At 35.5% G+C, this 15,689-nt stretch overlaps 2 protein-coding genes across 2 annotated transcripts; both read left to right on the forward strand.

Annotated features, from left to right (window-relative positions):
• The first annotated feature begins 9,871 nt into the window (after positions 1–9,871).
• Positions 9,872–11,958, forward strand: LOC145090036 (uncharacterized). Its single transcript, XM_079028394.1, has 3 exons — positions 9,872–9,935; positions 10,044–11,895; positions 11,940–11,958. The coding sequence occupies exons 1-3, from the start codon at positions 9,872–9,874 to the stop codon at positions 11,956–11,958; spliced, it is 1,935 nt and encodes a 644-aa protein (XP_078884520.1).
• LOC145088439 (uncharacterized) lies at positions 11,886–13,563 on the forward strand. Its single transcript, XM_079026796.1, has 3 exons — positions 11,886–12,178; positions 12,265–12,514; positions 12,598–13,563. Exons 1-3 carry the CDS (start codon positions 11,987–11,989, stop codon positions 13,383–13,385), a joined length of 1,230 nt encoding a protein of 409 aa, XP_078882922.1. The 5' UTR covers positions 11,886–11,986; the 3' UTR covers positions 13,386–13,563.
• Positions 13,564–15,689: the final 2,126 nt, after the last annotated feature.

Here is a 15,689-nt window from a genome sequence, read left to right on the forward strand (position 1 = left end):
TCGACATAAAATATCACTTTATTAGACATCGAGTACAAGAAGGAAAACTCGTGGTTAAGAGGATATCATCAGAAGATAACCCAGCAGATCCGCTTATGAAGGGACTGAGCAGGGTTAAGCACTTGCAGCATGCTATGAGTATTGGGTTGAAAGATGGTATTAGTATAGATTAGATAAGTATTAGAAACGTGTAATAGATAAATGTAATTAACATTTGATGATTAAATAAATGAGTATTATTTATGAGTAATGTTACTATCTTATGTTAATTGTTTAGCAATTGTTTCACTTTGCATGTTTTGACTTCCAGAATAATTGAGTTTATTGAGAATAATCGAATTATTCAAATAGTCCACAATCGTTCATATGTTGGAAGTAGGTATGAATGAAGATTGTCATGAATTGGTGTGTAGATTGTCTAAATGGTATTAGACATAGCAAAAGTTTGCTACAACGTTCATGAGTGCTTATGAACTAGTTTTGAGCATTGGAACAAACCCGCGCTTGCTGGAATCACCTTATGGAATGTGATAAAAAGGGTGATCGCAAGATGATAATATCATATGGTCTTAAAACCTAGATATATGGTTTGTTATTTGTTAATTGGTTGTACATTGATAATGCGAAACCGCATCAGTAACTTGATGTTATAAAACACATTGTTGTGTATAGTTGATTAATGAATAAGTAAATGCATATAAGTCGAAGTTTATCTGTTACTTTTATCCTAAGAGGGTAAAAGCGATATCTCGGCCGCTCGATGATTTGATTTAACTTATGTGTTGGGCCCGGTCAGAACTGAATTGATGTGTTCGATTAAGTTCTATGTCGAATAAATCTGAGATCGAGAAACCAACTGCTAGACAATTGATTCCATAAGAATTGTATGCATGATATCTAAACAGAGGACTATACGATCCCTTATCTAAAGGATAGATTGATAAGATCAGAGTTTGATAGCGTCTTTGAGAGCTACGATTGCAAATCAGATTATACTTGTGTATATAGTTACTAGACTTATCCAAGTGGGAGACTGTTGGAATAGTGTCTAAGACTGCAACTATATTGGGCAAGTATTTGACCCGATTGTGCATGATCCTTTTGGGTTGCCTTCACCATAGCAACTTGACAGGATGATTTATAATGAGAGAAGAAATATTATTAATATATTATGAGTATAATATAAGGAATAATAATATTGTTATTTGATTAATATAAGTCATAAATTAATTAGGAATTAATTTGGTGACTTAAAGAGATTAATTAAATAAAAGGGCATAAACTGTCAATTGTATGATAGTTGTACTTTGGGTTGTAATCCCTTAAGGATAAGGGGTGGACGGTTTTAGGGGCTTTGGATAGACCTAGAAATCGTATAAGGCTTATCATAAGGAGATTGGATTGCTTAGGGCCTAAGTTATCCAATTAGGGTTTAAGGGTGAAACCCTAGAAGCCTCACGAGTATAAATAGACCCATAGGGTCAAGGAAATCGACACACTTGCCTTTGGAAGAACCCTGGCCGACTTCTTGCCCTCTCCCCCTCTCTCTAATCATCCTCTTGCTAAGTTGGTGTTTGTAAGCCATTAGAGGAGTGACAATTGTGACTCTAAGCTCCAAGAACAAGAAGATTCAAGCAAGCAACTTAAGGTAATCTTCTAGATCTGTTTTTCTTATGTAATTACCTAGATCTATTATTCAAAAGTCTTGGATTCAATACATGTTCAATTAGAGAAACCTAGATCCAAGCATTAGGGTTTGTATGTGCACATAGGAATGTTCTTATGGCTCAAACCCATCACTAAGTATCCCCAACATCGGCATGGTGACTGCATTTGAAGCCTTTAAAATGGGCTTAATGAATTATTCTCCCTTCTTGAAGACCTCGTAATGACTCCATGCAAGAGGATGGACGAAGTCAGAAGCAGAGCATTAAGGTTCATCAGGCTCGAAGAAGACAAGGAGAACCAAAAGAGGAGCAACCCACCAAGCTCTTATGATCACCCCAATAGAAAGGTCGACTCCTATGCCCAAAGATCCTATAAGTCAAAACCATATTCCAAACCTGACCATCATAGGGTTAAAGCCCTTGAAGATGAGGGAGAGGAAGAAGATTTTCCCAAAATTACTGACTATTGTTTTTATATGGATTTTTTAGGTGTAATATTTTCTATACAGGATCTTGGAGACAAAGTAAGATGGCCAAGAAAAGGAGAAAAATCCACCGCTTGGAAAGACAAGTCCAAATGGTGCGCATACCATGAAGACTTTGGCCACATCACAGAGGATTGCATAGCTCTCAGGAAGGGAGATCAACTACATCCTAGGAAAAGGATACCTCAAAGAAATCCTTGGAAGAAGAAAGGAGAAATCCAAATAGAAAGATCAGGATCCTCAGAAGATCCTCGACATACCATGATCCCTCCTGCCGATGCCAAGGTAATCAATGTGATCTCTGGAGGATTTGACATTTGTGGTACCTCTTATTCTGCAGCAAAGAGGCATGCCAAGGTATCCAAAATGGAGAAGGAAAAAATGCCACAGAAGAACACATCAATCACAAACAAGAAGGAGATCACCTTTGACAAAGCAGATAGACAAGACATCCAGGATCCTCACCTTGACGGATTGGTGATCACTCTCTACATCGCCAACCATTTCATCAAAAGGATCCTCTTCGATGGAGGATCCTTAGTCAACATCATACTCCTGGGCGCATTAAAAAGAATGAACATCCTGGAGTCTGAAATAGTTAGAAGATCCTCAGTGTTGATTGGATTTAGCGACGAAACCAAACACACCGTCAACGAAATAAAGCTGCCTATCTACATAGAGGGGGTAAACTCTATACAACATTTTTGTTTAATTGACACATTATCCTCTTATAAAGTTATACTAGGAAGACTGTCACACCCAAAACCAAGAACGACGGAAACGTTCTAGGGCGGGGGACGTCATGTAAAGTATCACAACAATGCAAAGTAGTAAACAAGCAACAACATCATCAATTACATTAATAGTATAATTTTAAATACAAGTGTGTTCTTTCATAGAATATAACAACATAATGAATAATCATGATAAAAGACGAGTCTTGACTGCTCCATCTTCGCAACACCTGGTCGTCGTACCTGTCTATTGGTGACCTGAGAATACAAGTTATTTTGAAAGCGTAGATCAACATTTAAGCTGGTGAATTCATAAGTATTTTTGTGTCATTGATTTGTAAGACTGTAAAGAAAAGACTAGTAAATGTTTAGTGAAAAAGTTTGTATAAGTATGAAACCCTAGAAAATCCTATATTTCCTATTAGTATGAAAAGTAGTCTTCTACCAAGACCCCACTGTTTTGAAAGTTTGCCTCTCTGTAAGACTAAAGGTTTTTCCCAAGTATGACTACCATTGCCTAAATATAGCCTTATATTACCCTTTATGTGAGAATACCACAATTTGAAAATAATGGGAAAACGTATATATGTACTACAGTATTATTTGTATTAATCACCGAAGTAATAACTACCTTAAAACCAATGGTTTTAAGGCAAAATGTGATATGATTGTTACCATGCTAATCTAACCAAAACACGACGATGAAAGACGTCGGAAGAAATGACATTTGGCACCCAGAGACTTGCAAGTCCCACTGTAGCGAACAAAAAAGGTGTAGGATAGTCAATCTAGTATAGATCTATATGCAAACTCACGCTCTCCCTCCAGGAAATTCTGGTTACAAAACGTGACATAACGAAATGGTCGATGTGTCATGAAGTAGTATCTCACATTATGTTATTTCTGAACCTTGTTATAGTATACTTGTTATAGTAATAGTATTCTATGTATAGTATTTTCTGTCTAGTATTCTCTGTTATAATATTCTATGTCTAGTATTCTCTGTTATAGTATTCTCTGTCTAGTACTCTTTGTTATAGTATTCTCTGTCTAGTATTCTCTGTCTAGTACGTAATAATATATTTGCATAGACTCATGAATGAACTGACTCTTGTGTGATTCCTTGTACTAGGAATAGTAAGTAGTATCCCTAACTATACCTATTATAGTTGCTAGTAATGTATGTATATGACTGAATGAAGGTATGCCTTTGCTACCCAAAGGTACTGAACTGACTGATAGAACTTTTATGTCTACATATGTATAAATAATATGTAACTAATATTTAGATGACCTTCGGACAAATAACCGATACCCTAAGGCCACATCCAAACAAGGAAAAGGAATTAAAGCGAGTTAGCAATCCTAAGTCCTTTAAATATTACTTACATAACTATACATATATATGCATGCATTTGACAATATAAAAGTATAAAAGAAGTTTTGTAAAACCTTTGAAAAGTTTAATAAATAAGAATTGATGACTTGATGTAAGTTTATAAAATGATTTGAAAACAGTTTGTTTGATAAGAACAGTTTAAAGTATAAGAAATCCTTTATTTGAAATACAATGGTAACTGAGTTTGAAAGGAAATATACAGTATGTAAGACAGTTTGATAAAGAGTTTAACATGTAAAAAATGTTTGGAGTACTCATTTCGAAGTAGTATATTGAGTAAAACAGCTAAAAGTGTAGTAAATTCATTTGCTTGCTAGTTATTAATCACATGTGATTGATATAATAACTAGCATGATTTAACTTGTATTCCCCCCCCCCCCCATAAAAGCATTTATAAACATTTAAAAGGTTAATTAAGGGGTATGAACTCACCTGTAGTGAGTGGATCGTATGGAAGTGTCGGGCAGGTGCTAGGTGTCAAGTGAAGACTTGAACACACACAATGATCCTAATAACATATAAAGACATATAAGTGTAACAATTAGTGATTATAACACTAATTTAGACAAGTATAAACATCCTAATGTGTGGAAAACACTTTGGTCAAAGTGTTAGGAGGCCACTGGGTTGCAACAAGGGAGTGTAAGGCATTGTTATTGAGTTTATGGCCCAAGGACCATACCTAATGGAGTTTACGGCCCATGGGAGTTTACTCCTGGCCGTGAACTCTCTAAAGGGTCTTATTTAGAGGCTTGAAGGTATGATATCTTAAGTGGTTAAGTGTTCCAAGGTTAAACAATAGGCTAGGTGAGTTTAAGGTCCAAGAATTGACCTTAACTTGTGTTTACGGCCTGGGAACCACTTCCCCATGATTTTTCGGCCGTAAACTCATGGTATGGAGTACCATTTTGATGTTTGAGGTCCCTAGTTCAATGGTGGTTGGTTCTAGGCAAATTTCTGAGCATAAGGAAGGAAGAGGGGGGCATCGTTGCACCCTTAAAGGGAGTTTACGGCCTTAGGAGATCCTTGGCCGTAAACTCTCATTCAACCTTTTATTCTTGATGTTTCTAAGGCCTAAACATGTTAAAACTAGTGTACAACGAGTTAGAACAAGAGTACTTACGATATAGGATCTTTTATGGTCGGTTTTGGCCAACAACACTAGTGTGTGTTTTTGGTGAAACTTGAAGATCTACACAAATGGAATGATTTCACGGATGAAATCATGTAAGATCATTAGATCAAGTAAGATATCAACTAATTAGGACAAGAAACTTACTAGTTTTGAAGATCGGGGATGAAGATCAGGATGATAGTTGAGAGGATTTGGAAGAGAATTAGCCAAGGAAAGGAAAGGAATGAACAAATGGCCAACATTTCATCATATAAGGTGAGTTTACGGCCATAAACTCCATTGTGGTGGCCGTGAAATCATGGTCAATGTGTTTTAGGCTTGTTCTTTGTGCTATAGCTTCAACAGATAAACCCCGACACTTATCCCTTCAGTGTACAAGGCTCAGAACACTCAAACAGACTCTAAATTGTGCTAAATGTCAACAGGAATGAGTTTGACTTTCAATGAAGTGTTTGACTAAACATGATAGAAAATTTTGGGTTGTCACAAAGACCATGGATCCACGAAATGAAGGTTGTTCCATCGACATATCATCAATGCGTAAAGATGCCCACCCCATGGGGGACAGTGAAGATCATAGGAAATCAACAGGAATCCAAAGAATGCTACAAGACTTTGATGAAAGCCTCGACGATACCACGACAAGCATAAAAATTAAAGAAGGGGGCACTAGACGTATTGGAAACAAGAGAACAAGATATAAAAGAAGTGCCCCTGGACCTTGAGGATCCTGAAGCCAAAGTTCTTATAACCTGAACAAGTCGAACATGATCTTATAAAGTTCCTCAAAGGTAGAAGCAAGACGTTTGCATGGAAGCATGTGTACATGACAGGTATAGACAAAAGCATAATAACCCATAAAATTAACATTGATCCATCTTTTAGACCAATACACCAACAGAAAAGGAAATTTACACCGGAAAGAAACCATGTTATATAAGAAGAAATAGAAAAACTTCTCAAAATTGGGATGTGAAAGGATGTGAAATTCCCAAGGTGGCTAGCTAATGTGGTCGTAGTACAAAAGAAGAATGGTAAGTGGAGAGTACGTGTAGATTGCATAGATATTAACAAGGCTTGTCCCAAGGATACTTTCCCTCTACCACACATAGACTCCATGATAGATGCGACAACGGGTCATGAATTATTGACATTCATGGATGCATTAGCGGGATTCCAACAGATCCAGATGGAACCATCTGACCAAGAGGACACAGCGTTTATAACTCGAACATGTATCTATTGTTATATTGCCATGCCATTTGGTATTAAAAATGTTGGTGCAACATACCAAAGACTAGTCAACAAGATGTTCAAAGAGAAACTGGGGGACACCATGGAAGTCTACATTGATGACATTGTGTTCAAGTCCAAAAAAGCTAAGGGTCACCTCAAGTATCTTAAAGAAGCCTTCAACATCCTGGAAGAATATAACATGAAGTTGAATCCCTTCAAGTGCCACTTTGAGATGAGATCAGGTAAGTTCCTTGGATACATGGAGACTAAAAGAGGAATTGAAGCAAGCCCGGAGCAAATGAAGGCCATCCTCGATCTAAGATCACCATCCTCGACAAAAGATATTCAGAGACTAACAGGCAGAGTGATAGCCCTAAACAGGTTCATCTCAAGACCCTTAGAAGGAGATGGTACAGTTTTGGGTGGTGGCTTGGTGGTACCATTACAAAATGCATAAAGATCAAAACAGATCGGGATGGGTTCAAATTGATTGAACCAGATCAAATATTTGGTTGAGTCAAGTTTATGAGTACTGACAAGATGAACCATAATATGGAAAGTGAGAAAATCATATGATTTAGAAAGGGGAGTGGTAGATGATGAAGCCGGTGTCGCAGGGGTCATAAGGATCGATTAGGTTTTTGTTTGTTGAGGATAAACCTAGGGGTCGTCTGATACCATATGAGGATAATAATGTGTGCCTCATTTGAAGGCATGAGACTTTGTATATATACATACACAATCGTACAAAGAGATAAGAAATACAAAGATTACAAAAGATATGTACAAGAGTAATAAATTAGGAAACAAATAAACTAATCTTTTAGAGGATCTGTAGGATCGTTGTTATACACCAAATAGATGTAACATGGTGAAGAATAAATGTTTTGGTGTGGTCATTCTCACTATCCTTTGGACGATTTGGTCTTTCAAATATGCAACTATCTTCAACACTTCGAGCCTATGAAGTTTTATACACCAATAGTCTTGCAATCTTTTTATTGGATTTCTAGTAGGTATCTTACAAAGTATTTGAATTGTTAACGATCATAATATTGTTTTTACTGTTTGTTATTATTTTTAGCTTTTGCTAGTCTACTATAATAAATGAAGGTTTTTTGTCACATGTCCTATTCTCTTTAATTTGGACACATGACATTTTCTTGAATTTTTAAATTTTTTATTTTAAACTTGTCATTTTATTGTATTTTTCATTTTATTAAATTAAAATTCCATATTTAATATGTAAGGTAATATATATGTAAGGTATTTATTAGAAATGGTTTATATATGTAAAATATTCAATATATTAAAGTCTCATTAATTTTAATAATTCAAAAATTTTCTTATTTTTCTTATAAATTCAAACTATTCAAATTATTAAAATTTCATATTTATTTTTTTTAATTAAACTCATGTAATACATGGGTATCACACCTAGTTTTTAATAAATATTACCGTTATATATATATAACAATGACGGTTGGAAAGAAAAATAAATAATTCGTTGCCGACAATCATTAATCCATTTTCATATTTGATGTGAAGTCTAAAATTTAAAGTGATGAACTTGGATCCAATCCGTTTATCTAACATGTTAAACTGAAGAAAAAAAATCCCGGATAAAAAGAGTCTAAGGTATTCTCTTCTAATTAATCGAGTTAATAATCTGAAAACGTTATTAACATAGGTCAAAATCTAATCTAACCCAATTGCCTTGTTGCTAACTCCAGATGATTTTGTGGACAAGAAAGAACAAGGGGGGGTGGATGGATGTTGTCGAGGTAGGGACAGGTCGATGTTTGATTGTTCATTTCAAGTTTGTTATGTATCATCATAGCACCAAAACAGTAATTAACAGGACCAAAACAGTAATTAATGAAAAACAAATAACACACTCGTACACATATGTGTTATGGAACTTTAATTTTGAACATGTAGTATTTAAATATTAAATCTCACCCACATATTGCATATGATATGTTTCAGTAAGGTATTTGTATTTCATCCAACTGAAAATGATACTTCATCGACGAGTTTCAAACTTTATACATTATGTTTATTGACATGTCAACAAATTATAAAAGTACTTGTTATCGTTTGGTTGAACGTATAATATGCATTAGATAATAATGAATGGAATTCCGTACATCTATTAATCTATATATACCTTGTAAATATTATCTACACATATAACTTAGTCATAGTCACCACCACGACTACAAAAGGTTAATGTAACAAACCATTCCCAAAATCAGGATTGTTGCCTTAGTAATGTTTGGTTGTGATTTGAAATTTCCTATAATGTTGTTTGACTCTTTATTTGTCCTTGACTCTATCTTGTTATTGCATCCCATAATGTGTCATAATTTATTTATTTTTATTATTAGATCATGATTTTGACTTTCTAATCTATCTTCTATTGCATCCCATAATGTGTCATAATTTATTTATTTTTATTATTCGATCATGATTTTTGACTTTCTAAGTTAATTATGGGGTATTATGAATTTTGCGACGCATGTATGTATATTTGAATGATTGAATCTAACAAAGTTCTTTCTAAAAGAATTGATATGATACACACAAAGATAACATGAATCACAACAAAATATGAACAATGATTAAACTTTTATGAGTAATTAAGTATTCCATATTTATAGTCCATATTTTCTTTTTAGGTTATGGTAAAATAATAGCTTACTTTTTAAAATAATATCATTTTTACTAAAATCTTTTCATTATTACCTAACTAACTAAATATTTAGTGATGAAATTAAATACAAAAAATGGTAAAGTTGTCATTTTATTGGACAAAATTAATGATAATTAATGTTTTTTAATTTAGACAAAATTGCAAAAATGGTCCCTGTGGTTTGCATTTTTTCAGGAAAAAAGTCCAAACCACGAGTTTTTTGGTTTTGTGGTCCTTTTGGACTGGTTTGTTTGTGAGAATGGTCCCTATACTTAACACTCGTTAAAAAAAATCCGTTAACCCCCTCATGTGCCTTGCACGTGAGGGTATTTTTGTCTTTTTACTTACAGTGTCAACACTTCCTTCTACCTTTTATCCCTCATTTACAATCCCAAACACCCGTCAACTCCCCACCTCCATCCTTCTTCCTTCTGCTCCATTAAACCTGCAAAAAAAAAAAGTCGTTATCGAAAGAACCTAATCGAAGCAAAAGGAGACAAGGTCATACTTTAAAGTCGAAATGGTGTACGTAATGTGGCAGATCAGACCAAAAAATAAAGTTGTCGACGTATCATCCTTATATGGTAAGTTGCTCTGTTTTCTTAAACATTCCTATTTTTCATTTTACCCTTGATTTATACTAAAATCCGCCAAATTTTGACTTTGTTATCATGTACAATTTTGACTTGTAGCGGGTGCACCCACATGGTTTAGTATTAAGCTTCATCATGGTGGGAAGTTTACTAAGTTACCTGACATAAAGTATACTGGAGGTGAAGTGCGTTATGTTGATTATGTGGACATAGATGAGTTTTCTGTACATGAACTTGATGCCATAATGCTTGACCTAGGTTACCCAGACCCACGGATGATTGAATTGAGTGTTGAATCCCCAGTGATATACTACCATTTCAGGATACCCAATGGTGACTTTCAATTTGGTCTTAGAGCTTTAGGGAATGATCAGGATGTTATCAATCTTTCTAAATTTATTCAAAATAACAAGTTGATTGAAGTGTACACAGAACATGGGAAGACAAATCTACTCACATACTTCATGTCTCCAAATGCAAAGGGTAAAGTTGTCATTGAGGAATTACCAGAAAATGATGATCAAGGGGCTAAATATGAGGCTGAAGTTCATGTAGAATCTCCATTGAGAAATATGAACCATGTCAATGATGAACCAATTGGTGAGTACATGTCTTTGATTCTTTTTGGGAGTAAAACTGATGCATTCTCTCCAGAGTATAGAAGGGGTAGAGTTGGGAATTCAAAAAGAGAGGAAGGTTCTTGTAGCAAGAGGCTTAATTTAGAGGATATTGATGATTTAAAAGAGAAGGAAAACACTAATGAGGGTGTTAAGGAGGTTCATGAGGCTGCAACTGTTGTTGAAGGATGCTACAATCCATTTACTTCAAATATTGCTAATGTAGGGGATGAGATGATTGGGGTTCATGATAATGACCATATTGATGGATGCTACAACACACCACCCATTAATGATGATGAACAATATAATGAACTTTTTGACAACCTTATGGAAAATTTAAATGGAAGTGATGAGTATGTTGAAGAGTATGAAGGGGATGTTGAATCTGAAGAGAGTGATGAAGAGTATGAAAAGGATGAAGGTGATGATCATGATGGGAAACAATCAGAAAATGAAGATAAAGTGGATGACATAATGGATGAGGAGAACAATATAGAAGATGTTGATGTGGACATGGCAGACTTCTTTCTAAATGTTGAAAGTGATGTTGAAGGAGCATGTATTAATGATGGTCATGAACCTGAAGATATGGAAGTGATCAACAATGAGGAGTTCGAATCATTGGATGAAGGATCAGACCAAGACAGAGAAAGAAGAGCTCTCATAAGAAATTTGGGAAAAGAAAAAAGGTGCAGCCTTGGGTCAGTACATATACAGTCATTCTCAGTGGGGCAAAAGTTTAAAAGTAAAAAAGAATTAAAGGAGTTAATTGATGTGCACGCACTAGAAACAAGAAGGAATCTATTCTTTAAAAAAAATGACAGTCAAAGGCTTAGGGCACAGTGCAGAGGAGTTGTACCTGTCATCAATAAAGGTCAAGTGGGGACTAAACCTACCACTTCAAAAAGCAAGGGCAAAGAAGTAAAGACACAAAAAGAAACATGTGGTTGGTATATACATGCATCTAGGTCAAACCCCGAATCTGATTGGTTTATAAGGACCTTAAACCAAACTCATACATGCTTACAAACAAGAAAACTCAGAGCTTGTACTGCTTCTTTAATCTGCAAGAAAATCATAGATCAAGTTGAGGCAGATCCAAAGATTCCTTTGAGAGCCATACAAGATCACTTTCAAAAGACCTACCAGGTGGGTATTTCAATGGATAAGGTGTTTAGGGCAAAAGATATGGCAAGAAAGCATGTAACTGGGGACTACACAAAACAGTTTGAGTTGTTGAGGGACTATGCTCTTGAACTTCAAGCTACAAACCCAGACACAACAGTCAAAATAGATGTGTGTCCTAATGGCAAACCTGCATCCCCAACAAGGCAGTTTAGAAGGATTTATGTATGCTTGGGTCCACTGAAAAAAGGTTTCAAAGCATGTCTTAGAGACTTAGTAGGTTTGGATGGTGCCTTCATGAAAGGCCCATTCCCTGGTCAGGTTCTTACAGCAGTTGGTCTAGATTCCAACAATGGAATTTATCCCTTAGCCTATGCAATTGTTGAGTCTGAAAACACAGCTAGCTGGAAGTGGTTTTTAGAAAACCTTGGGGATGACTTGGAGCTTGGGAGCAACTCAAACTATACTTTCATAAGTGACAGGCAAAAGGTAAATTAAAACTCATCAATTGATCATTTAGATTGTGTTTTTTTACCAAGAAATTAATTCTAATTATTGTATGTTGAGTCATGTAGGGATTACAAATTGCAGTTGATCAATTGTTTCCCAATGCTGAGCATAGGTATTGTATTAGACATATTCATGACAATATGAGAAAGAAGTGGGGGCAAACTGAGTACAGGGACCATTTATGGAGGTGTGCATCAGCAACCACCATTCCTGAGTTTGAACATTTGATGAAAGAGTTTAGTGAGTATGATAAGGAGGCATGTCAATGGTTGAAGCAAATTCCTCCTGTACATTGGGCAAGGAGTCATTTCTCAGGTAATTGTATATGTTTGCATATGGTAAAGATTATGTGTTTCAGTTATTTATCAGCATTAATTGTATGTTATTGTAATGTGCAGGAAGAGCTGTTTCTGATGTGTTGATTTCAAACATGTGTGAAGTGTTTAATGGGAAGATAGAGAAAGGCAGGGACAAACCTGTAATTTCATGTTTAGAGTTCATTATGGAGTATCTAATGAAGAGGATATGCAATGTCATGAAGGCAATGAAGAAGGCTAAAGGTCCACTAACACCTACAGCAACAGACATCCTAGATGCAAGGAAAAAAGGTGCTTCACAATATATTGCTAGGTGGAATGGGGCAAACAAGTATCAAGTCACTGCAGCATTGCAAGATCAACATGTGGTGGATGTTAGGAACCAAACCTGTACTTGCAGAAAGTGGGAATTAATGGGAATACCTTGCAGGCATGCAATTGCAACTCTGAATGAAATGAGCAAAGACCCTGAGGCTGAGCTTGACATTTACAAGTGGGTACACAAGGTGTATTGGCTAGAGACATGGCAAAAAGCTTATTCATTTAAGGTGGAACCAATTAAAGGGAGACCCATGTGGCCTAAAAGTAATTGTCCAACAAAGCTAATCCCTCCTCCACATCACACTCAGGTGGGAAGGCCTAAGAAAAAAAGAAGACAAAGTGAGGGTGAAAGGTTAAGCAAAAGGCAGAAGGCAAGTGAAGGTGATGGAGTCAATGAGATGCAAGGAGAAAATTCCCAAGGGCCAAGAAATGATGGAGTGCAAAAGCTATCAAGGAAACATGTTAGTGTTACTTGTAGCAAATGCAAGAATAAAGGACACAACTCTAGGACCTGTAAAGGGCAAGGAGGGAATCAATCTAAGAAGTGATTATGGTTATTTGTTGTGGTGCAATGACTATTTAGTTTCTTGTTGTTAAAAACTGTTTGTTTTTGAAAACTTTAGTTATGGTTTGATGATGTGGTTATGTATGGTGCACAGACACTTGTATGCTTAACTTGGTAATGGTTTTTGGTTCCACTCATGTGGTTAATGGAATGTTCATTTTGGTAAATTTATGACATGTATTTTGGTAATGTACTTTTGTTACATTTTGGTTCTATTTATGTGCTTATATCTGACAACTGATACACATTTTGAACACAACTGATACACATTTTGGAATTCATTACAAACATGATGAAGTCAAATTACAACAAAATTATACCATTTTTACCCTGCATCACTTGATCAACAAAAATCCCCACATTTGCCTAACCCTATCCCTTACATAGACCAAGTACTAAAGATAACAATCACAAACATAAACCAACTTGCACATAAATACATCTTCAGCTTGAAACCTTCATCCTTCAATGCATCACACCTTGCCTCCAACATGTTGTTCCTGCTCAAAAGTCCATTGCACTGTTCCTGTAACATGTTGATACTTCTTACCAGCCCATTACATCTTTCCTCCAATGTATTTATGTTTCTTAGAAGACCAGGTATGATGGTTTTACTCCTAGCACAAATAGGTGGGTCAACCCACCCGATAAACCCACAAACAGAATCCTTAGTAGGGCAAGCATAAAACCTCCTGCCGGGATTCAGTGGTGTCCAAGACGTTTTCACCAAAGCAAGCTTTCCACAAAAACAAACCACCATTGTTCGATTGCAAGTCAGGAAAGGAGAAATGGAAGAGAATAGTCGTTGGGGAAGAACAGTTAAGAACGTTGGGGAAGAAGATTTGTTGGGGAAGAAGCTGGGAAAAGAAAACGATATATAAAGGATGTTTTATTTTTCCATATGCAAAAATGGTCCCTATAAGTAAAAGGACAGAAATACCCTCACGTGCAAGGCACATGAGGGGGTTAACGGATTTTTTTTAACGGGTGTTAAGTATAGGGACCATTCTCACAAACAAACCAGTCCAAAAGGACCACAAAACCAAAAAACTCGTGGTTTGGACTTTTTTCCTGAAAAAATGCAAACCACAGGGACCATTTTTGCAATTTTGTCTTTAATTTATTTGTGTTTTTGTCTGTAGATAATAATTTTGGGACATACGAAATATTAAATATATATTTATAAGGAAAAAGTTCAGTTCGCTAGAGCTACTTTGAAAACATGTGTGGTGTTTTTTTTTTATTTATTTTATTTATTTTATTTTTTAATCTTGGAAAGTAAAGAAAATATACAAGGAGTTTGTGAAATATGCATGATATCTTAAACATGTTACATGCTTCATAATAACAATGGGAGTTTAGGGGTTCGGTAGAATTAAATCGAATATAATATAAAAGAGAGGGTGCAGTTCATAGGATATAGTTAGTGCAAAATGGTGGGTTTTTATTAAATTAAATAGAATATATGTGTGTGTGTTTTTTTTGTCGCTACATTCAACTCTATTTATTCAACCCTTATTGTGTAAAAAGCCAAAAGATGTCATAAATTTTTGAAATTCATATAATTTAAACTGAGTCCACTATACAATTGTATACCGTTTTATTTCAACTTTTTTATTGCAGCGTGACAGAGTTTCCGATTTTGATCTCCGACACGCGATTTCGATTCCGATTTCGATCTCTACACGCCCCTCCGACCCTCCGATTCCGATTCCGATCTCCAACAAGACACTCTGATATGGAAGATGATCACTATGATCCGGTTGTTTTATGAGTGAGTTCTTTACTCAAACTTAAAAGTATAAAATATTTATATCATTCAGAATGAACTGACAACGTTCCGGAGTTGCAATAGAAGATGTCATTGCATTAGGATGAATCCAAACCTAGTTTAGTTGTTTGTATAATGTAATTATTCACCAAAAAGTACTATTTCAGAATAAAAATTGAATTCTTGAATTCGAAGAACACCTTCAGAATGAACTGAAACGTTCCGGAGTTGAAACATAAGATTTCATTGTATTAGAACCAACCTAAAACTAGTTTAGTTGTTAATGTAATGTTGGTATACATCGAAATATAGTGGGTTAGAACATAAAATTACATTCTGAAACGCTCCGGAATGTGATGAAATAATTAGGAACTCGAAGAACAGGTCTGGAACACTAAGAACTAGTCTGGAATGTTGGTCAGTCTTTGTTCCGAAGTTGGTTTATAACAACTTTTTTATTGCAGCATGACAGAGTTTTTGATGCATTCATTACACTGTCTTGTAAACAAAAAACCG

The sequence above is a fragment of the Lactuca serriola genome, chromosome 2 (assembly GCF_051521515.1).
Source record: "Lactuca serriola cultivar US96UC23 chromosome 2, Lser_US96UC23_V15, whole genome shotgun sequence".
In the NCBI taxonomy this organism is placed as follows: Eukaryota; Viridiplantae; Streptophyta; class Magnoliopsida; order Asterales; family Asteraceae; genus Lactuca; species Lactuca serriola.

Excerpts from the sequence above, each read along its gene's own strand:
- LOC145090036 (XM_079028394.1), top strand. The coding sequence starts at position 9,872 with ATGGTGTACGTAATGTGGCAGATCAGACCAAAAAATAAAGTTGTCGAC. Across the intron at positions 9,936-10,043 it reads CGACGTATCATCCTTATATG|CGGGTGCACCCACATGGTTT; the intron begins GTAAGTTGCTCT and ends TTTGACTTGTAG.
- LOC145088439 (XM_079026796.1), top strand. The coding sequence starts at position 11,987 with ATGAAAGGCCCATTCCCTGGTCAGGTTCTTACAGCAGTTGGTCTAGAT. Across the intron at positions 12,179-12,264 it reads TCATAAGTGACAGGCAAAAG|GGATTACAAATTGCAGTTGA; the intron begins GTAAATTAAAAC and ends TGAGTCATGTAG. Across the intron at positions 12,515-12,597 it reads GGCAAGGAGTCATTTCTCAG|GAAGAGCTGTTTCTGATGTG; the intron begins GTAATTGTATAT and ends TGTAATGTGCAG.